General features: G+C 41.2%; 1 protein-coding gene across 5 annotated transcripts in view; it reads right to left on the bottom strand.

Moving 5' to 3' along the window:
* The window catches only part of PRRG1 (proline rich and Gla domain 1), a 31008-nt gene extending 10313 nt beyond the window's left edge, over positions 1 to 20695 (bottom strand). The window contains exons 1-3 of one of the 5 annotated variants that reach the window (XM_032100901.1): positions 20588 to 20695; positions 4378 to 4427; positions 11 to 171 (exon numbers count right to left, since the gene is read on the bottom strand). In XM_032100901.1, coding sequence (XP_031956792.1) covers positions 11 to 171; positions 4378 to 4387 — 171 coding nt within the window. In that variant the 5' untranslated portion in view covers positions 4388 to 4427; positions 20588 to 20695. Of the gene's footprint in view, positions 1 to 10; positions 172 to 4377; positions 4428 to 8209; positions 8315 to 20536; positions 20560 to 20587 lie in introns of those variants that run through there. The other 4 variants (XM_032100902.1, XM_032100899.1, XM_032100900.1 and 1 more) reach the window with 4 other exon arrangements.
* Between the last annotated feature and the right edge of the window lie 2023 nt (positions 20696 to 22718).

Below are 22718 nucleotides of genomic sequence, written 5' to 3'. Positions count from 1 at the left end.
CAAAACATACCGTTTTTTCCTCATTTTCAAATGCTTCTCTTGCTTCTTCATAGCTACAGATTTCTTCTCTGCATTCATGTTCTATGTCACCTTGCTTTAATTCTTCCAGGAAAGTGTTGGCTCTTGGGTATCTTTTTAACACAGAGTTGGCTTTGTCCTCTGTTAAGAACACTGCATAAGAAGAGGAGAGACAACAAAGGTCACTTCTAAAATAGATACCCAAAACCTCATGCTAGAATTGCTCAAAGAAAATATGCCTTTGAGAAAAAGTTTTTTCAAAGTCTTCCCCTTCATTTGATATGATAAAAAGCTTTTCCTAGTTTTGCTCACTGTTGTAAGTACTTGGGCCTACAATTTCAGTATCTACTGCTCAAATGTCATAAATGCAGAGACCTCCATTCAGCATCATAATCATGTGTGGTGTAACAAGACTGAAGCTGGTGCCCAAGAAGAATCCTTGGAAGAGAGAGGCACATGCTCAGCTCAAGCTGACACAGAACAAACAAATCCTGCTTGTCAACATCCAAAATGATATTTGCAACTGCCTGAGGGCATCAGAGCCAGAATGCTCTGAAGTTTTTGATATAAATATTTATGACTATTACCCAGAGTCACAAACACCAGGCAGCTGCATCTATCAATGTTTAAGTCTGTAAGTTTTCTCAAGCAACTTTGAAGCAGACTTATTCTCTTCATTCCAGAAATCTCAACCATGAAATGGGTGCCCTTTTGAGGGTGTGGGGGGAAGTATCCTCTTTCTATTTTCTTGAACCATACAGAAAACCTCACCTTATTTGACGAATCAAATGAAACAATCCTAAAAGGCAACCAATGTTCTGACACAGGTATTCCTTATTTGCTTTCCTTAGTTTGCTGTTCAAAGAAGAGAGCTGGAAGCAATCTCTTTTCTTCTGATGTTCCAGCTTTCCATCAAACTCTGTCTCAATGATTTCTACGTAAGCAGTAACTGGAAACACTGTGAAATCCATCAGACTGAATTACCCAGGAGGTACATCTGCAGTGCATGATGAAGGAATTCTCCAGCTATTTCAGGTCAGGAAGCAGGAACATCAAGTCAGTGCTACACTGTTCTTGGGCTCTCAGTGCCAGCAAGAGGGGATAATGATTCTGCCACACTAATGCATTTGTTGCACTTTCTTGGCCTACACAATCATTTGTGCATTGCTTCATTTACACTTAGGCTGAAGGGTTTTGTTTCCCTCAATCATCTGATTTTTAATGTTATAAAAGGAGGACAACAAGGAAACAAAGACAATCCCTGTGTCTTTGCTTTAGAAAGATGTGGTGGTATTTGCCAGCACTGATTAGCATAATTAGGCATAACTAATTTCAACTTGTTTAGTGTCTGTGGTATACTATTGTAATGGATCTATGTGGCCAGGCTACAGGGGTAGCTTCTGTGAGAAGCTGCTAGAAAATTACCCCATGTCAGGCGAGAAGCAAGGGGAGGAGGTGCTCCAGGTGCCAGAGCTGAGATTCCCCTGGACCCCAAGGTGCAGACCATGGTTGAGGGGAATGACAGCTTTGGGGGGCACTTGGTGTCCAGCCAGGTTCAATCAGTCACAACTTGGTTACAAATCATTAGAGAGTGATCTTCCTTTTGCAAAGGATTAAATGAAGATGCAAAGATTGAATTCCAAAACACCACTGACTCCTATGCTTCCAGCTGAATACATTACATACATGCATTCAAACACATTACACTGCTCGTGAGGATGCCAGGAGTACAGTGCATACAACTCTGCAACTGCATCTACTGCAAATTTGGGTTTCTTCAGCACCACAGGTGAGCACATGGACATCTCCTATGGTGTAAGTTTAGTGACTAAATAACATAGAAATTAATATTCAGAAATCTCTTCAAAAAGGAAAGAAGATGGCTTTTTTCCACTTCCCACACAATTCCCCTCACTTCCCTCACGGCCTGAATAACTTGGTTTCTTTCATCCTCATGCCTCAGTGATCACCTCAAGGTGGTGAGCTGAAGAACTCATCCATGTCAGGAACGCAGCACACAGCCATGCCTGGGGATGAACTGCCAGTGCTTTTCCTACTTTCCCCAAATCCTTGCGGGCATTCTTGAAGGGAACAAGTGTCAGGCCAGACCCTCCTAAGAGTGTCCATATGTAGAGGCACTGAAGAGTAGATAATGCATTACAAATTAAGTTTTCCTTCCTCCAGCAGACAAAACCTAGGGAATTTCATTTCACGGATGGAATCCATCCCCAAAAAGAGCAATGAGAGAAATTATGACAGCTTTGTATGGGATGCAGAGGGAAAAGAAACACAGGAAAGGGCAGGTAGCTGAAAATACCCTGATTTGCAGATTCTGGCTCTCAGAAACAACATACAAATACTTGTTTCCACATGCACTTTCCAATGTGCAAAGAGAATAAAGGTTTAAAAGCTGGCATGTTAAGAAATATTGCATTTGATATATATTGGTATGAATTTCTAGGTAATACTTTAGTTTTCCAAAAGGAGCTATTCTGATTCAAAATGCATTCATAAAGAACAGCAAAATGTTAATTCTATTCAAGAACAGACAGTATATGACTATTTATACCCCCAAAGTTTTTATTTAACAACTCATATTCAGAAAGTCTGTCTTCTCTCACAATACAGTATAGAAAATGCACATTACATAGAGACAAAGCCTGATGAGGAAAATAAACGACATCCCATATTAATTATGAATGTGTCCTATAAATAACAATCTCTGGCTAATCCAGACTAGGAATGCCTTTTGACCCTATAAAGCTGAAAAAAAAATGAAGTATATTAACTTGTTTGTTCTGACGAGACATTTTGAATGCTTTGCACGATCCTAGTGACTTCGAATCCTATTGAGAAGTCAATATAAATGTATCAAGGAAATAAAAACATGCTATCAAAATACAGGGATTTAATGAGAATCAGTCATGGCCTGATGAATCTTATAAAAAAAAGAAAATGGAACCGTATTGCAGAACCCACTTCGACTTCTTAGTATTCCAGGACCATAATTATGTAGATATTCAGCTATAGATGGATAGGAGTGTGCAAAAAGCCCACTTTGGGTTGGATGCCCACCTAGCTAAGCCACAGCATGGCTGAATTCACTGCAGCTGTTACTGTGGAGCTGAACATAATCAGGGAACACTTGCATGTGGTAAGAATAAAGGAATGAAGCAAGATAAGTCACTTTTTCACTTTGTTAAGGAGATCAACTAGCAAATACAAGAGAAAAGAAAAGTCAAAATTGTTGTTTTGACATTATGAAAGATACACACAGAAACAAATAATCTGAAGTCTCTTCTAGTTCCCCAGTTTTTGTATGATATAGATGAAGATATACTACTACCAAATTTAATGCATTTGAATACATTGTTTCTTCAGACATGCTTGTGCTCGGTATGTAACTGTAATAATTGGCTTTTACCAAGTTTTTATGTATCAGAAAGCTTCCAAGACTTAGTTTCATTTATTATTATTGAAGAGAACAATACAGTCAGATCAATTCATTACACATCCTCTGGAAAGCCTGCCTGCTACCCTAATAGTGAATGGATACTCTAGCAAGGTGAAATTCAATCAGAACCAGAGCCAGGCAAGGACACCAGAGGATAAATACATTGCAGCCTGCCAGCTGAAGCTGTCACAGGGGAAGAAAACAGGTTCTAGGTCTCTAGTGACAGAAGGGACAGGGATCAGCAGCATGGGAAAAGTATTCCGAGGGACAGAAGTGCCGCTAAAGCAGAGCCCGAGGCAGCCTGAACACCAAAACCAGCTCTATTGAGACCATTATTGAGCTTCCTCTTTTGACTCCTCACCAACATTTAACCACACTAAAATCACTACTAAATAGTAAAAGTAAACATTTTAGCTCTAAATTTGAAGCTGCTGCTATTAAATTAGAATCTTTATGTAGGTCACCTTAGTAAGTCCATTTGGTTTGAATAGGGCTGGAAGGAGAAAAATGATTTGTGCTTTTATTTACAAAGTTTAAAAAGTGACTTCTGCTCTGAGAATCTGGAGTTACAGAGACAAGCTTAAAAACAGTTAAAACTAAAGTACTCAAGGCTGCAAATTCAGCTTTGTGGTCTTCATTCTGCAGCCAGCTTTCAAAGAGCCACAATAAGTCTGTGATGATTTTTATGGTCTGCAAATAATATCTCTGTCAGAACAGTTGCATGACTCCAGTTGAGCTCAGTGTGGGCAAAGATCTGTGTCATCTGTAACATCAAAGGCAGTTCAATGCCAGAGGGCATCTTTTGTGCAAAGAGACTGGGATTATGAGCAGGAGAGAGTTTTGGGGTGTGTTACTGTCCACAGGAAACAACAGAGAATGCACACTCATCAGTAAATTAAACTTACCACTATCCATGGTGATTGCTGTCAAGGCAGAGAACTTGCAAATACCAAGTCTGTAAACAAAAGAGGAAACATCCTGTTGAGTTTGTGAATTACAAACAACTTGGACAAGTTTCTCTTGATTCCCACATACTGGTACAAATACATCAGTATTCGAAACTCCATGATCAAGATTAATCCCTCTTTTGACTTGTACCAGTACTGCATGCAGGTTAATTTCAGTAGTACAAGAATACTATCCAAGAAAAAGATAACCTTTGAAATGGTGAATGTTTAACATTTTTCAAGACTTTTCAGATTCAGAATATACAAAAATGTTAATATGAAATAAGAGGGTGTGTATAATTTTAAACAAAATGCAACCTGTTTTGCCTAAATGAACTTGAAAGGTATTACATTCTCCACTGTAATTACTTATACCTTAACTAAGACTTAAATTCACTCTGCAGAGATCATCAAGTCAACTCATTATCTTTAGTCTATAGATCAGATTTTTTGAAATCAGACTGAACACATGGAAATTCATTCAGAGTCAGCTACTGATTAAAACAGGATGCCTCCATAAAGTTCAAGGGCAGAACAAGACCTGTGATTTGGCAAAGGAACTTGCACTACATGAGAGGATCCCAACCTGCCCTACAAGAACTTACATGTAGTTTGTACCTCATCTTGGAAAGAGAACAGAGAGGAGATGCTCTCAGTTGAGAAAGTGCCTGAAGCTCATTGCACCCACCAGGCAGAGAGCCAGCAAGAACTGCATCTGGAGGCAGCAAGAGTAGTGCAGCTCCTTGGAGTCTTTATTGGTATGGGAAAAGTTAGGAAAATAAAAGCTTTCAGCAAAGTAAGAGCAACGGCCTAACCAAGTTAGTAGAACACCATGAGGTTAAAGGGACTTTTATTAATAAATTACCAACTCCTAAGGCTTAGCACCAGTCTTCAGAGGCCAGGTTACACATCAACATATCACACCACCCAGATATCCTCACTTTCCATAAATCCAAACCCCCATAAGCAAACTTTTCTGTAAAAAAGGTTGGCCATGGCTGTTGTAATAAACAAAGAGGGAAAGTTAATGTTTCCAGCCTGGCCTGCCCAACACCGTAACTCGTCGTGCAAGAACAGACTGCAGTACTTGTACAGACTGCTGACGTGAATGGTGCTCCACGAAGACATCCCAGCCTGCCAACAAAACTGTAGGATTGGCACTACAGATGTAGGGTGAAGGAACAAACTGATTTTAAAGCAAGTTCATCAAATCTCTGTAAAGGCAAATAAATGTGAGTAAAGAGCAGACATTACAGCACTCTGAAATCTCACCACCATAGAGTTTAGCTTGTTGTTACTAAGTATTTAAGGTTGACAGAAGCAATGGGCTAATTTTTTTTTCAGAATATATATAAAACCTCTTTTAATAGCCAGAAGTTTTCTTAGCAGACTACTCTATGCCAAAACAAATGACCTTTGCCCTTTGCTTCTTGAATAAAAATAAAATTAATGTCATTTAATGATTAGTCATGTTGTTGCAACCCAAGTATCTGTGATGAAGAAATTGCTAAACTTATTTTAATAAACAGGCCACAAAAGATTTGGCTAGTGGTCTAACTATTCTCTTTACCTATTACATCATTATTTTCTTTTGCCATTTATTACCCACCAGTTTCAGACAGCTGGTTTAGCAACAGCCCCCAAATAAACACACATCAATAGAAGAGGCAGCACCCAGGAGTGCTCCCTTGCTCTGTTAAGTGGCAGCAGTGCAGTGAATTAAACATACCTTCCTATGCTTCCCCTCTCAAATGGGGTCATTTTTTTTTGCCAGAAATTTCAGTTAGTCTTTAATGTTTCACCCTTTTAACACAACTTGGGTGTGGATTTCTACAACATTCAAAAAAAAAACCAAAAACAAAACCAAAACCAACACCAACCAAACAAACCAACCCAAAACAGAAGCCAGGCATCCACATCCATGAGTCACAACTGCTCTGATGGCTCTGCCTATTTGGAACTGTGCTGGGAAAAAGGGGACTTGGTGCCTCCCTGCTGCTATGGCATGTTTTCCACCAGGAGCAGAGTAAGTCACTGCCTCTGCCTTGGCACCTAGCACTAGGTACTCGGCATATCATGTTCTCTGGGAATCAACGTCACAACACGGACATACACAGATTGGGAAACTGGGGAAAACACATGAAGGAGGAGAAAAAAGAAAATGCAGAAGGCAAAACATCTTTTAATTTCTTCAAAGGCAGTTATATTAGGAGCTAGTGACAAAAGAAAGATTTGCTGAAGTGGCTGCAAAATACAAAATTACGTTTCTCTTTACGTCCTCTACCCATAGAAAGAGACAGTATGAACTTCTCTAGGAAATATCAAATACAGCTTTTCAGTCAATGGCTGTAGTGCAGAAACTTCCTTTCATCAATCCACATTAGATTGTTACAGCAATTACAAGTATTTAGAGCTCCCTGGAACTACTTATGCCCATTCTCCGACAAACGTGTCTTTCTATGCTCTCCTGACTTTCCTCTCAAACTTCTTCATTTCCAAGTTCCCACAACTCACAGCTTCCTGCTATGACAGCCAAAAACCTACAGGGCTAGAGGTTGATTAAAGACATGGACAATGGCTGCCCTGCCACTACATGGACATTTCACTCCTGGAACAGGCTCTCCCACTGCAAAGGAACCGCTTGGGTCTTTGCCCTCTATTAACTGTCCCTTCCCCTAAAGGGAAGGAGTTTAATTCTACTTTGGTCCTCTACTCTGACACTCTTGGTTCAAACTGACTAAATAGTTCAAAGGTGGCTTGTAAGAAGGGGTTGAACAAAGAAAAGCACGAAAATCATTTTTACTGTCATAAGCCAGCTAATAAAGCTGAAGAGGGCAGGTCACACCACAGGAACAGCCTGACTTGCTACTGACTCATTTATTCCTCTGCCCAACTCTTTACTTAGTTTCCTGCTTTTAAGTCTTCACAAACCTTACTGGAACCTACGATGGCCCTGTGGTGTCAAAGCAACCTTTTTCTTTTCTATACACAAATGCAAGAACAAACACACACAAGCCCCATACCCCCGACAGTACGTAAATATCACCAGTATTTGTTGTTTCATGAATCCCTCTTCTATCCATCTTCTATAAGGTTATGCATCACTTTAGATATGTGACAACACGATGAACAGCTGTATAGCACTATACTCATGCTGAGTGTCCAATTCTGAGTTAATGGCAGCTGGTAGATCCAACCAACACATGACCTTTCCTGACTGCCTGGCTTGGCTGTCAGTAGAATGGTTAAAAAACAAAACACAGAACAATAAACCACACACTTCTAGTAGGAACTATAATGAAACACTGAGTTTTAAAGCCCGTGAGACAGCCCAGGAGACACACCAACACCACCCCTGCTATTTACCAGCACTACCCTGCTCACCAAGAAAGGGCTGCAGCCTCTTACCAAGGAGAAACATCTTGCATGCAAGTTTAAGGAACTAATATTGAAGTAACAAACCAAGGGGTACATTTCTTTCCACAACTAACCTAAATATTTTTTTTTTCAATTCTGAAAGTATCCAAATCTTGAATACACTATCTATAAGCATAAAGCATAGAATATTTGTATACACATTTCCAAAGGTGGTAATCATATTCTAGCAGTGGCAATCTCTTAAATAGGGAAGGTAACTAATTTCAGCATTAAAAGCTGTTGTCTTAAGACAGTGTTTCTGCAAGATTTTGTTGCATTTATTAAGATAACCATCTTTGGCTGGCAGGCACACACCTCTTCCGGGTACATTTCCTGACTCCGAGTTTAAAGGCAACTTGTGTGCAGCACGTACCATTAAAGGACAGAGGATCCGACTGAGGGCACACAAACTGCCTGCACTGTTCTCACTCACTGTCGTGTGTTCCAAGGGCACAGAACATCGAGAACAAAGCGAGTCCTTAAGTAGAAAGAGAAAGGAAAATAAGGCTAATATAAAGCAGCAGCAGGATTTTTCCTCACTTGGTTTCTCCCCTGCTGTGTTAAAAGGGACTTAAAATACTGCAAGGCCCCTGTTCTTCTCTCAGCTGGGGAGGGATGTGCATGACAGTGTCCGGGGAGGGAAGAGGCTTTTTTTCATTCTGCAACAGAACTCTGACAAGTGATACAGCTGTTAACTTCAGTTTTGTAATCTGTACTATTCATGAAGCCAAAAAGCTACATAATTTCTTAAAGTTATAAATATTTAGGTTCTTCTGGAGCTTTCTGTGAAAGCAGGTCCATTCCAGGGACACTATTAACTGAAACATCAGTAGACATTCAGTCTAAAAATAAACATCCCTGTTCTAGCCCCTCAGCCCCAAACAAATACAACAACTGAAATACTCCTGGGGGAGGTTTGTTTAGAAGAAATATTTAAACATTTTCAATCTGACTTCCTGTGTACCTATTTAATTATCTGACAGCCATGCATTCACAATGCATTATGTGCCTACCTAAAAATCCCACTCTCACCACATGTCTTTTATATGCTTGGAAAAAATGTTACAGAAGACTACAGTTTCACTTATTGCTATCTACCTGCAAAGAGTTTTCTCCCCAGGAAAAGCATACCAAAGAATTTACATGGATTCAAATGCTGGAAGAATAGATTGGTTTTTCCCTGAACAGAAATTTCATAGGATATGGGAGAATCCTGTATTTATTAAGTTTAGTTTGCTTGCAACAGCAAGGTTTTCCAGGGAATTTGGTGGGAATAAAGAGGGATGGAACACCTTGGAAACTATCAGAGAAGGATGCAAAAAATTTATCCCACCTCAAACTACATGGGGCCAGAATAAGAGTAAAACAGAGAACTGAAAAACCTTCTGCTTTGTATATGCTATTTGATCACAGCATTATAAAACATCATCATTAATTTAAGCATCTAAAACCACAGACCAGATCACTAAGAGGAACCTGTACTTAGCAGACTGCCACTGCACCCTAAACCCAGTGAAACAGATCATTACTCACAGAATGAGCATGCACAGGGCACAAAACCACCCTGTTAGCAGAGAGAAGGAAGCTCCTCATGACTGCAGCTGGACAGGACTGCAGCTGGAGAGTTTGAGCTTCTGCCTCAACTTCATTATCCCTTCTTCACTCTGTGTTTTTTGTTCTGTTTAAGCTGTGGCAATATTCTGGCTAATTATTTTCTGGATACTTCCAGGGGTTCAAAGGGGGAATTGCTACAAGCTAAGCTATCTCTTCCTTCCCCTCCCTTTCAAAATCAAACAAGAACATTCTCCCGATACATCTTGGCGAGCAGGACATTTGGCAGGAGAAGTAACAAAACTCTCTACAGAAAGGGAGAATTTTGGTGGATTGCATTGTTTTAAAACTCCTGGGGACCATGTGGGGCAGTTCCTGGGAGGCATAATTGAACATGTACATAACCATCTGTGTGGAAACCAGAATTCCACAAATCCTCAAGAGACCATGCCTTTCCGAGCAGCCTATGCAGTAGAATTTCACACACCTCACTCTTCTGTAAGCTACTGACAGAAGGCATTGCTTTAGGTTAGACAATCTCCTATGCCTCGGGAATTCAAATTCAGAGTATTTAACTTGATAATCCATTGAAGTGTTGATATAACAATAACCGGTTCCTCTCCTTTTTCAAGCAAGAATGATGAACAATTAAATAAAGCTTTCACAGCAGGATGTGCTTTTATCCTGATTTTGTTTGGGCACAAAACTGATACTATGTCACTTATCTATTCCACATTCTGCTCCTCCCCCAATACCTTTCAACTAAATCTGACACTGAGACTTCTTCTGTGCTCCCACACATTTTCCACAAAAATCAATGACCAAGAAGAACAGAGAAAGTTCATTAATGCTCTCACTGAAGTGAAGACGGGTTTACCAATTGCAGCAGTATCTCAACAGTCACAGTGCCTTTGGCAGCTGGAAATCACTATCCATTTTGCCAGCAAAAAGAGGGCAGTTAGGAAGCAAACACCATGTCCAGGACCAGCTACAGCTCCACAGCTCTTGGCAAGGGGGCAACTCAAGTAAGTTAAAGAGACAAGAACAGGGAAAGAGCACTGCCAGCACATGCGAGATGTCAGAACATTGTGATTTGGGGTAGCAGCTGGATAACAAGGACAAGCATGTTAGGGAATTGAGGGGAAGTCAGATTAATAGTGGGAAAGGTGAAAAGGTAACAGAGACAGGAACACAGCTTCACTATAGATCTGGTGCTCCCTGACCTAATTAGTGTTTGGGTGCCAGCTGACAAATCTAACTTGTCAGCCACTTGGATATCATCTATTGTAACTTAGGCTTGAATAGCTGGACTCTTTATATGAAGCAATTACACTGGCCATAAATAATAACTTCTAAGTGCATAATAATTATCTCTATCCATGACTACACTCACATCAGCTAGGAATGCAGAGCACTAGGAGTGCACCTGAAGAGCAAAACAGTTGGTGCTGAGGACCCAACACTTACACAAAAGAGGTCAAGAATTTTACTTTTGGGGTAGCTCTATTTTGCTTTCATGAGCTGAGCACTGTCTAGCAGTGGGACTGCAGCTCTTGGAGTTTATCCTGGTTTACCTTCATCCAAAAATAGCTCAGTCTGAGTGTTTTGAAATGTTTCTGCAATGCAAACCAAAGCACAGTAAGTGGTGACAATTGGGAGATTCCTAATCTGAACCAAAATGCTACTGCAGATACACTCAACAGGCACTGTATGAGCACACTCACAGCAGTAAGAAGCTGAGGAAGGAAGATCTATATAAATGATTCCTCAGTAAAGAGCCCAAGGTTGTTATGGGGTGATAGTGAATGTTTGGGAAGAACTTTCTGTGAAGCTACAAAATTACTCTGATAAATAAGTTGACAAAAACAAAGGTAATGTGAAGCTCTCCCTCAAACTAAAAAACAAACCAAACAATAAAACCTCTCAAAAATAAAAAATCTCACCACAGTCAAAGAGATTTCTGAAGCAGTCTATATGCTTGTCTCTTGTCTTCAAAAGTTATGTTCTTGGCATGGAAATTAAATACTGCTAATACACAGGACACCACAGGGTCCAGTCTAAGGCTAAAAACCCGAAATACGGGAGTGGTTTCTCAGAAATACCACAAAAAGAGACACAGAGAGACAGCTAATCCAGGAATTATGAGACAACCTAGCCAGCCCTCACCTCCCCAAACAAAAAAAGCACCTTCTTCCTTCCCCCCCCGCCAAGGACTGGAAATTGGCAGTTACAGACTAGAAAATTAACATCCAGTTCAAGATCACCACTACCGATATTTTCAATAACTTCCTCTCCAAAATGTTACCAGCTTCTAAAATCATAAAGTAACACACAAAGTCAATACATAATAAACCAGAGAAAGTACACAATCCCTTTGCTACACATTTACAGGTGGCTGAAGTGTTAAATGATGTATTGATAAAATCCTATGTTATACTAGTAAAGTGACAGCTGCTTATTGAATATCTATCATGTATTTTTTAAAATTTATACTAAGATAAAATAATCAATGGACCCACTAGAACTCTTTAAGAAAAAAACCCACATGAACCCACATCTACAGTATCAGAATGCTGCAGAATGTTTTCTTTACAGCATGTTTTCATTCACAGCTTCCCTAAATTAGGAGCTTTGAATGTGCAATCATTTTATTTTCCTCCCCTATTCTGTCCCTGTTTTCATACAAATGAAACATTTGCATCTGTTCTGCAGATTATGAACAAGCCAACTTTGATTTTGTAGTTCAGACCATCTCCTGATGCTTTACAGACAACAAACTGAGGAATAGCCAGCAGCTCTCAACTTCAGCTGAAAATTATATTGTATATGGATTAAAAATTACATATTGCTATTTATTTGGAAAGAAGAAAAATATCCTTTGTGTTTAAATCATCAGTGTATAACAAACCTCTCAGTTCAGAGAAGACAGACATTCAGCTGATCTAACTGTAACACCTGCAACTCATTGCAGCCAACCATTACTTCTCACATGAGAAACTGGAGGGTATCCACTGTCCTCAGCTGACACATGTAAATAAATCAAAGGACCTGAAATTTCACATAGTGTATAATTAATGGAACTTGCTGCCATAGGATGCTGTTCAGGACAAAAGTAGAAATAGATGAAAACAAATAAAAAGGGAATCAATAAATGAGGGTGAGATTTGGTGATTACTGGAACACAATTCTTCAGATGTAGCTTTTATTGGTAACTACCTGGCTGTAAAAGGAGAGAAGAAGTCCAGTGCCCAGTACAGAATGGGTAACTATATCCAGTTCCTCTCCAAAGTGGTTTAAAACTGGATTAGGACCAGGGGAGTAAATACCAGCACATAATACCATGACAAAACCAGAAATTGAGTTGATAGATGGCAAGTGGTCTCTTTAAAGATCCTACTCCCTACCTACAATCACCCTTTCACACTGCCTCTGGTCTCCCTAATCAACACATCAAAGCATTCAGGATAAGTAGAAAGTAGAGTACAACAGTGTTTTCTGCCTTTTAAAAGCATATATAGGTTAGGTAGGGAGGGAAAAAAAAGTAAAAGTACTACCTTAATTTTAGATCATACCCTCCAGACATGAGAGAGAAGGGCCAAAGAACAGTCTCTGGGCACAGTCCATTCACAAAAGTGTAATTTCATTGCAGGTACAGTGTTTGTCCGTTCAGAAAAGGTCACAAGATCAAAGCTAACAAGGTACCATTTATCCTGCTCTGAAACTCCTACAGATACTTTCTTCCCCAACACAGCTTATAAAGCAAAACCATGACCCAAGTGTCACCAATAATACCTTTACAGATTTTCCAATAACACAAACTGGCTGTACAAGATTCAGCCTCCAACTGCATTAATCTGAATCCAATATTCAAGTCTGCTGTTTTCACAGAAAAAGAGAGACCTAACAATTCCATACATTTGAAAAAGGTTTTCCTCAACTCACTGAAGTTTTTCTTGGAATTATTACAATATTGTGAAAGGCAAGCAGCAATAGCTACTTCTAAAAATCAGTTTCCCTCCAAAGTACCAGTATTTTTCAAGCAGCTATTAAAAAAACCCAGAAAAAGTCTAGATCTCAGAATGTGCATTTTTGCAGTAAAAAGGAACCTGGATAATTTCACACTGGCATCTTTATTTTGCATGCAATAATTTTATAGCAAACATAAGACTACTACTTCATGAAGTTTATTTTGTTTTTCTGTGATGAGGCAACATTCTGCCCTGTACAGCAACTGCATTTAGCACTTGTTTTGTAGGCCAATGTCTAACACCCCACTTAATTTAGAAAAATTAACCCCAAACCAATAAAAAGTAATTCCTTTGTGAAGTACTAAACTAAGCTACAGAAATGTGCAAACAAAGCCTTCTCTTCCAAGTATTCATGCACCATCAGCATGCTTTAATATAAATTTCCACCCTGCCTGTCCTCCCCTGAAGCAATGCATATATGACAACATTTCAGAGCATGTTTTAATAGGATTTTCCAGTCAACCAAAAATCAAATTGCAGACAAGTTATGAAAGAGTCATAAACACATATTTCATCTTATTGAATTATATGGTACCTAGGCAAAAGATAATGAGGCACAACTGCTTTAGAGATTTTACTAAGTTTTCTGTCACACTGGGGAATTGCAAAGAGAGTGCATACAGGAAGTTGTACACAAGAGTCCACAGAGCAGCTGAAGTAAAACAGAAGGGTAAAAAGCCCTACAAACCAGGAAAAAAAAAAAATATAAGTTTTAAATACTAAATACTCTTACTTCCCTCTCTCAACACCCACATCCATTATTCCTCACATCACCTTCACCTGAATTTCCAAATACGTGAAGACGTACACATTATTTTACTGCATTGCACTTGATTGCACCTACACACAAAAGTACTCCAGCTCATTTACACTTTTGGGGTATAGTAAAACATGATGTTTTGGCTTCAGCCTTGAAGAAGAGTCAAGGAATTTCTCCTCCTTTCCAACCACTGCCACCCACCCTTTCCCGGGGATCAGACCCCCGATGTGGATGATGCAGTTCTGTGCTCTGCACTTCAGCTTTGTCCCTCACCCACTGACCTCCCTCCTCCTCTGCCCCTCTGCTCTCCAGGGCAGCCACAGAAAGGAAATATGAACTTTCCAGACTGTATCGCCCACCAAAGTCAACCTCTCAGGGAGCTAGTTTTGCATCCCTTGTGACCTCTAGTCCAACAATTTTATTCATGGTCCCTTCCAAACGACTGCTATGGAGCAGTAGAAATCCTTAAATTCATGGAAGTTTTCCTAAAGGAAGCACACTGGTCTAGAGGATGGAGGCATTCTGAACATCATAACTGGAGAAAACACTGGAAGATGAACTAGCATCTAATTCAAACAGTCATTTATGAAGAAATAAGGATCACAGTAAAGCTCTAAATCACAACTGATCAATCATGCAGCATAAATGCATACCTACCAGTATCAGATCATACTTACAAAGAATTTTTTTGTACTTTCAAGCATTGTAAAAACACTAGAGCAGCTCCCAAAACTAAACCAATAATTCTACTGTTGATCTTCTCCTCCATATGAAGTGACAGAGTACAACACCCATTCTGCCTGAGTAGGAAGCACAAATTGCACGAAACAAAAACAATTCAGAGTACGTTCACATTGACGTTCCTAAAACTCACATGCCAAATTAATGTGTCAAATTTGTGTGTGCAATTATATGTATTTGAAGATGTAATTTATCTTAGTTGTATCAAAAGCATACACAGAATTAAAATGAAGTTAGCTGTTGAAAACTTCATTCATAACTGACAGATCCTCTACAGAATCTAACATGTCTAACATTTTGTTCTTGGAAGATTTAAAAGGGTATTCCCCTATTACCCCACAAAGCTGAACACCTACTCCACCACACAGAAAATGTGGAGGAGTCTTCTAATGCAAAAAATACACCACTGATATTTTTTAGGTCTGGTAATTCATTCACATATGTTATATGCTGCAGAAGTCATTGGAGAAATGCTGTCCATCAGCAGGTGCATCTCCACCTTTGGTATTTCTGGTGTAGATCACTTGACCCACACAAAAAGTTTTGTAGAACCATAGAGCAGCCCAGGCTGGAAGGAATGTCAAAAGATTGTCTGGTCCAACTTTTTGTGGGAAAGGAAGCCCTGATGAGTTTATCCAGCACCCTGCCCAATGGCAAAAAAACCCCTCTAGTTATGGGGACTCCACCATGTTCTTGGGGAGGGTGTTTCAGCGAATGATTGATCACATTGTAAAAAATTTCTTTCTTATATTGAGATGAAAACTTTGATCAAACCTTTGCCAAAAGTTCCTAACAAACAGCCATAGTGAAAGTGCTTTGATACTTCAATTTTTGAGAACTGCAGATCTGATGAGCTTGTAGTTGAGCACTTCTTTACAGATCACCCTAAGCGGCCTTTTCATAAAAGATGAGCTTGTTCACCTTCTCACTTTCTCACTTGTTTCAAAATAAAACAGATCAGCTCCCTGATGCAGTTGGCTGCAGAACACCAGGGAAGCAGCCAAAATGCAAAACCCAGCAAGGATGGAGTGGAAAAGGAAGAACTCGTGTTTTCAGGCAGTGACAGAAGCTTAGACCAATTAAGCCGCTTACGCAGCCGCACACTCAATAGGCCAAGCCTTTATTTTGCTGCTGCCCACAGCTCTGACAACCAACAGCAGCAAACAGAAAATAGCACAGTGAGTCCATTCCATTCCTGATACTCAGACCTGCTCAGCAGTATTGAAATAAAATATCACAGACTGAGCTCATTGCAGCTGCCATGGGAGAAATCTATAGGAAAGCCAGCAGGAGATTTAACTAATTCTGACAATGAAACCTCATTTAACCCTTCCCCACTCCCCATAGCCATGAGAATAGAGACTAGGGACAGAACAACAAACAGAAAGTTGTTTCTCCTCCCAGGTTTATTTAATAAATAGTTTGAAGAGTTACAGTCTGCAAATAAAAGCTGAAGAATGGACACAAGGTCAGTAAACAGCTCACTGATAAACCCAGAGATACAGCCAGGTGCAAAAGTTCACATGTCTGATGAAGCCACTATTTATGAATTTTCCGGCTAGGATTTCATAAACTGCCTTCACACCGGTGACCTAACAAATTCTCGCTTTTTGAGTCATTCTTCAATGCCAAGTAGGAAACATTTAAAAATGCAGCTACTTACAATAAATATTACAGTTTAGACAGTTAAGCAGTTAATTTAGCGATTGGGATTTTAATGAAGAATTGCTGTAAAGTGAATCTTGAAACCGGTCCATCCATTGTTATACTACAGGAAAACAAAGAGCTCAGCAACACAGGAATATCCAGAATTACCACAATTCTTGGTGTAAACAAACAAACAAAAAAATCTCACCCACCCTAGAGTTCTGGCAAATACAGATTTTCTGCAGTTTCAAGTGATACAATGAATACTTCACTACGACAAATTACTCCCATCCTACACTTCACATGGTGTCTGGATTTTAGCTTGAATGTCTCTTAATCTGACCACTCTTGGGAGTAATCATATTGGTACAGACTAACCACTAAAATGAAAAACTGGAAGTATGTCAAGTATTTTCAAACATGATATGCTACCTTTCAAAAGTAATTTCAGAAGCACATGAGAAGGCTGATTCAAATACTTTAAATGAAACACTACACTGAGCAGGTAAAATGCACAATGAAATATGTAAAATGCACAATGAAATGTGTAAAATGCAAGGGATCTCAAAGATCTTTCAAGATGCAATTGCAGGATAGTCTCTCTCTCCCTCATGTAAAGACATCTATGCTCAAAAAAATAATCTGTTTACACAAAGCAGCATTCCTGGTTTGAAAATGGGCAACACTTCTTGAGCTACTACATTATCCAGGAGTCTCAGCCCCGGATGCTAACTCCAATACATTGGGCCGTGCAAATGTATTTCTTGCCTGATTTTATAAATGTAGTTCTGAACAGACGCCTTTTATTTAAAGTTATTTTACATAATGATTGTACATTATTAAAAATAAGCAACAGCCTGAAATAGGCACAAAAGAGCTCTCAACAGATGAGTTTTCTTAGCAAGCCAAAATCCATGGTGTGATTTTAGGTGGCTGGCATGCAATTTCTTTAACTTTCAGTATGAATACAGGCTTTGCTTTTGAAATGTAGCTATTCTAATAATAGTATTCAGCAATCTTGATCAAAACACATATTACTTGATAATCAGCACCATCAAAATTGTTAGCAAGAGAAGAATGGGTTAAGTGTATTTCAGACCTCACAAACGTGTATCAAATTTTACTTAACAAGAATCAGTAAGACAAGCAAAGGCAAACAAGGAAAAGGCTGGGTATCGTCAGATTAGATTTTACAAGATCAAATAGTTACCAACATCTGAACTCAGCTGGCAGGAGAACAGACGAGCCATTAGGTCATTCAGGCCACTCCTTTGCCAGCTCTGTAGGGTTCTCTACTGCACACTGCAAGTGCTTTTGTTTATAAAGTGGAAGGGGAGAGGAAGCAATGGTGGGGAGAAGAAAATGGATTGTCTTTGGAGGCTGAAGCAAAACAACCATTAAAGAAACACCAGCCAGACCAGAAAGCATCCTGGAAACACAGCTGACGGGAATTCATGAAAGAGCAAGATGAAAACCAGCAACAAAGTTCAGGATTGAGCTGAGAAACTGAAAGCAAAAGCTTTTAACAGGATGGTGCAAAAAAAAAAAAGAAATTAGAATTCTTGCCTATAGGAATCTGGTGTTATTTGGTGAGCAAATGGGAAGAAATTTATTGGAATAATAGCAGAGGGGCAAAATGGGTTAGTTTTTTCCCAGTACTCAAACTTGGGGTAAGTGGTACCAACCACATCTCTTGTTCCCTGCCTGTCCAGCTGTTTCTAAGAGCCAGGTAAGAAATCAAAAGTAAGCCAGGTAAGTTGTTTTTCAACCTGATTGATCCTGTGATCTGCCTCACCAGAAGAATACAGAAAAGGTTACACTATCACAAGTGAGGGAGGTCACAGAGGCAGGCAGAACAAAATGATGGACAAGAGGATCACAGGAAATAGGAGGTTTTAAATGTTTAAAATGGCAGAGCAAACAAAAATGGTTCACACTGCTGTAGTCTAAAGTTAGCACTGTCCTGAAGTATATGTTATGCTGCTTTTGCCAGATAATTTATTCATGACTCTAGATAAATTATCTAAAAATGCTGTTCCAATGTGGACACCAACTACATACATTTTATTTTAGGGATGCCTCTCCCAAAATCTGAGTGCTTGATTTGCAAAAGCATAACAGGCTTAGAACAGACATTCAATTTATTTGCACCTGTACACTTAACATAAATGAGGACACTGAACTCTGAATACCCTGAAAAAAATCAGATCCTGCCTGGACCAGATCTGATCTCCACAGTTTTATCTTACATCCGTCATGTGGAATGGAAGGATGATTCCCTTGATCATCCAAATTTCTGGATGAACTTGCTTGAGAAAAGGATAATCCATGTTTCACCCGGGGATTTTCTGATATTTGCTAGTTCCAAGAAAAGAGAGATAGTTGGAATCCCAGGTTCTAGCCTAATCTGTTCTAGAAAATAAAGTTTTCTAGTCTAAAAGAAGTTGAAGTGACATGGCTGAAACTAAACACGTAAGTAAAAGTCTCTTGTTCTATTCAGTACTCTCACACAGAAGTTCCCTGTCCTCTCTTCTCTGGCTTCTAATCTCACTCCCCTGGTTCAGCAAGAACTACTCTTGCAATCTCACTCACCTTTTACTAGGTAAGTCTCCTCAGACTGCTCATCACCTCTTGCACTTGTAAACCTCCCCCACAATTGCTTTATCAATGGCACTCCCTCTGTTCAACACAAGGGCCAGGACGTTCAACCTCCCAGTTGCACAATCCCTTTGCACAGGTGTGTGTATGTGTCTGTGTATAATACACACGTGTACATTAAAAACAGGGCTTCTACACGCATACCTATTCATTTACGTACAACTAAAAAAAACCTCTTTTGCTCCCAACCACACGTTTCCTTGAGCCAGTATAAGCATCCTGATGGGGAACAGACGTGATTACTAACTAGGTTAATCAGAAAAAGTGTTTAAAAGGTCAGTGTGAATCTGTGGGTAATGCTCCGTGCCACTCTGCCTCACTGCTGTATCAACAATGGTGCCAGCAGGGGGAGAAGACGGTACGGAAGGTGGTAATGAGGAGAGAAAGCACAACTAGGGGTATTTTTCAGTAACATTGAATAGTAGTAATAAATTTAAGGTCTTGATTTTAGTCTGGAACACCAACATCTGCACAACTGTCCCTCTTCTCTTTCCAGACTTTTCTATGAAAACTTGAAATGCTTTCAACTGTTCTCATGTGCTTATAGCTTCCCTTTACTCACTGGCTTCATTCCTCTCTGTTTTGATCCCAACGAGCCCAATCACTGCCTGCTCTCTCACTCCTCAACCAATGCAACATTCAATCCCAGCTTCAACTGTGGTAACACTGAGGCTCCCTCTGCCCCTCCTGTTTCCTGTGGATGAATTGCTCCCTTGCCAGCGCCAGGCCTAGCAGAGGTCCCCCAGAGCCCCCGAGGGTCGGGCTCATTCCCAAAGACACCTTCCCACCCCAGCATCCACAGCCTCAGCCTGTCCAGGCCACCACAGCTCCAGCACAGACGAGGCCTTTGGGTGACCCTGCCGACAGTGGAAAAAGTTTTAACAGGAATACGAGAGCTTCGAATGGCTGCGGCTGTGCTCTGCGGGTTTGTTTTGGGGGATGGTGTTTTTTAAAACTTCAGAGAAAAATGTACCAGCTGCCTAATTTGGAGAGAGTCGCTAACCTCTTCCAAAAGAGAAATTCCGCAGGATTCTTCCTTTGTTCAATACACTCCACACATTTTCTCCCCCGGCTTAACTGGAAATGGCACAACCCCCTGGAGGAGAGTTTACCGGGCAGCTGCCGGCCGCCGGAGCGCGGCGAGGAGCGGAGGGCGGTGGGGCGCGTTCCCCTCTCCCTCCCCTCAGGGGTCCCCGCGCCGGGCAGCTCCTTCCCGCCGGCGGCCCCTGCCCGCACTCACCGCCCCAGCCCGCACTTCACCCCGCGCTGCCCGCACCCCGCGCTGCCCGCACTCACCGCCCCTGCTCGCACTCACCGCCGCCCCTGCCCGCACCCCGCGCTGCCCCTGCCCGCACCCCGCACTCACCGCCCCAGCCCGCACTCACCGCCGCCGCTCGGGTGCGGAGCAGCGCCGGCGGTGCCCGAGCGCAGCCGCCCCGCGCTGCCCCAACGCCCGCTGCGCGCCAGGCGAAGCGGGTGGCGCCTCCGCGCATGCGCCCGGCAGCCCGAGGGAGGCTGTGAGGCGGGGAGAGGCTGAGGGTGACCCGCCGCGCTGGCCCGTGTCCCGCCGCGTCCGCCCGTGCTCCGCTGCCCATTGCCCCGGTGCCCCTGTTCAGAGCCGGCCCGGGGGTCAGCGGCCCCGCAGGGCGGCCGTCGGCGCCCTCCCCGGGGCAGGGTGATCCTTTCAGCCGCCCCTCCATCGGGAGCTCTCCGCGGTCGCAGCCCGCGGCTCAGCACTCCCCGGTGGTCAGGAACGCGGGTGCGGCCGCCGTGGCCTCACGGAGCCTCCGCGCCAAGGTGTTTCCAGTCCTAAAGTTTGTATTCCGGAAACGTAGAATCTGTTAGGTCAGAAAAGACCTAAGAGATCATCGAGTCCAAGCTATGACCGAACACTGCCGTGTCACCAGACCGTGGCACTGTCACGTCCAGTCTTTCCTTTAACACCTCCAGGGACGGTGACTCCACCACCTCCCTGGGCAGCCCGTTCCAATATTTCATCACCCTTTCTGTGAAGAAATTCCTCACAGTGTCCGACCTGTATAGATAGACGCACTCTTTTCCTGTGGGGAAGACACACACAGACACACACACACACTGGTAACTGTGATCTTTGATGGAGAGCTAAAAATTGTGCCACAAGTAATGATTTTCCTCTTCCGTGCTCTCCAAGGGTGGCTGCACGGAGCTGTGGGGCTCATTGCCCGGAGGTCTGAGCCTTTGAGTGCTCTCAGACCTCACCCGCCCTGGAAGGTGCATTTCAGGAACCCTAAAATGCCATGTTCCACATTAAAAAGTAAAGGTTGGTTGGCTTTTTGCACTGCCCAGAATTGATCTGAAACCAGAGAGTTTGATAGCTTAATTTTGTTTGTGACTGGTACCTTCATTTTTGCCTCTATGACTTTTAATGGATGTGTATGGAAAGAAGATAAAGCTTCTCAGAAAATTCACAGCAAATTAATAATCCCTACCTGACTTCAAAGGTGCTGTTGTCAGTGGTGCCGTGGCCTGATTATAAATGGCTTAGGAACAATCCACAAAAAATAACAGCTTGGCTTGCCAGAAGAGAGATTGAGGTCTAAATGGTGTGGAGCATAAAATACCATTTATTGTGTGAAAATGGAATTGAAATTCCCTATAAATATGCAGTGTTTTGGGTTTTTTTTAAAGTTTGCATCGCTGCTGTCTTCAGATTCAATGAATATGAACAATATGAATATGAATTTTTGTGGCTCAAATTTTTGGTGGGTTACTATGCTGTATACCAGGTATTTTAAACTTTATTTTATATTAAGAGACAACTGACAGTGAGCAAAAAAGGAATGAGGTAACACTACAGTCACAGAGAAGTTGAGAGAACTGAAAGATGAGACACAGTTTGCAATAGCTCAGGCCATGTCTCAGCTTCTTTAATGAATCTTAACCTATAATAAAAGTTAGTGCTTCCATACATGTCGGCTGAGAACTGACACTGAGACCATCAGGTTTTAAACAAAAGAAGTTACATTAATGTGCCTGACAGTTCTTTGACAGAATCTAGAAACTCCAATCCCTTGAATCAATGGGAGACAAAATACCTCTGCTCTTTGAAAGTTTGTTGAGGCCCTGACAACAAATGGTCAGCAGTGCCTATGGAGAGAGGCACACACCATCAGAGGTTAGGTTTCCAAGAGAATTGAATTTACATCTGCTTTCCTTTGGAAGGCAGGGAGTTTTCCTGTAATAATTTACGAATACTTACTAGAGGTTGTTTGAATATGCAGTATTCAACCATATCTGTTTAACTTAATAGCAGGTGGTTGGGAAATAACCAGGAAAGGCAATAGATGAAAAATTTCTTTATAAGGGTCAGGAGAAAATATTTAACTTAATAAATATGCAGCACTTTCTTCCTTGATTCCAGGTGCATTGCACAGTTTGTTTGTGAGGGCTTAGGGGCAAAAGCTCAAAAGGGCAATGAAAAAGTTAGAAAACACTGGGAACAGAGGACAAGAAATGTC

Source organism: Corvus moneduloides, chromosome 2 (assembly GCF_009650955.1).
Source record: "Corvus moneduloides isolate bCorMon1 chromosome 2, bCorMon1.pri, whole genome shotgun sequence".
NCBI classification, from domain to species: domain Eukaryota; kingdom Metazoa; phylum Chordata; class Aves; order Passeriformes; family Corvidae; genus Corvus; species Corvus moneduloides.
The sequence above is the reverse complement of the archived record's forward strand: the minus strand, read 5'-3'. Positions and strand labels throughout refer to the sequence as shown.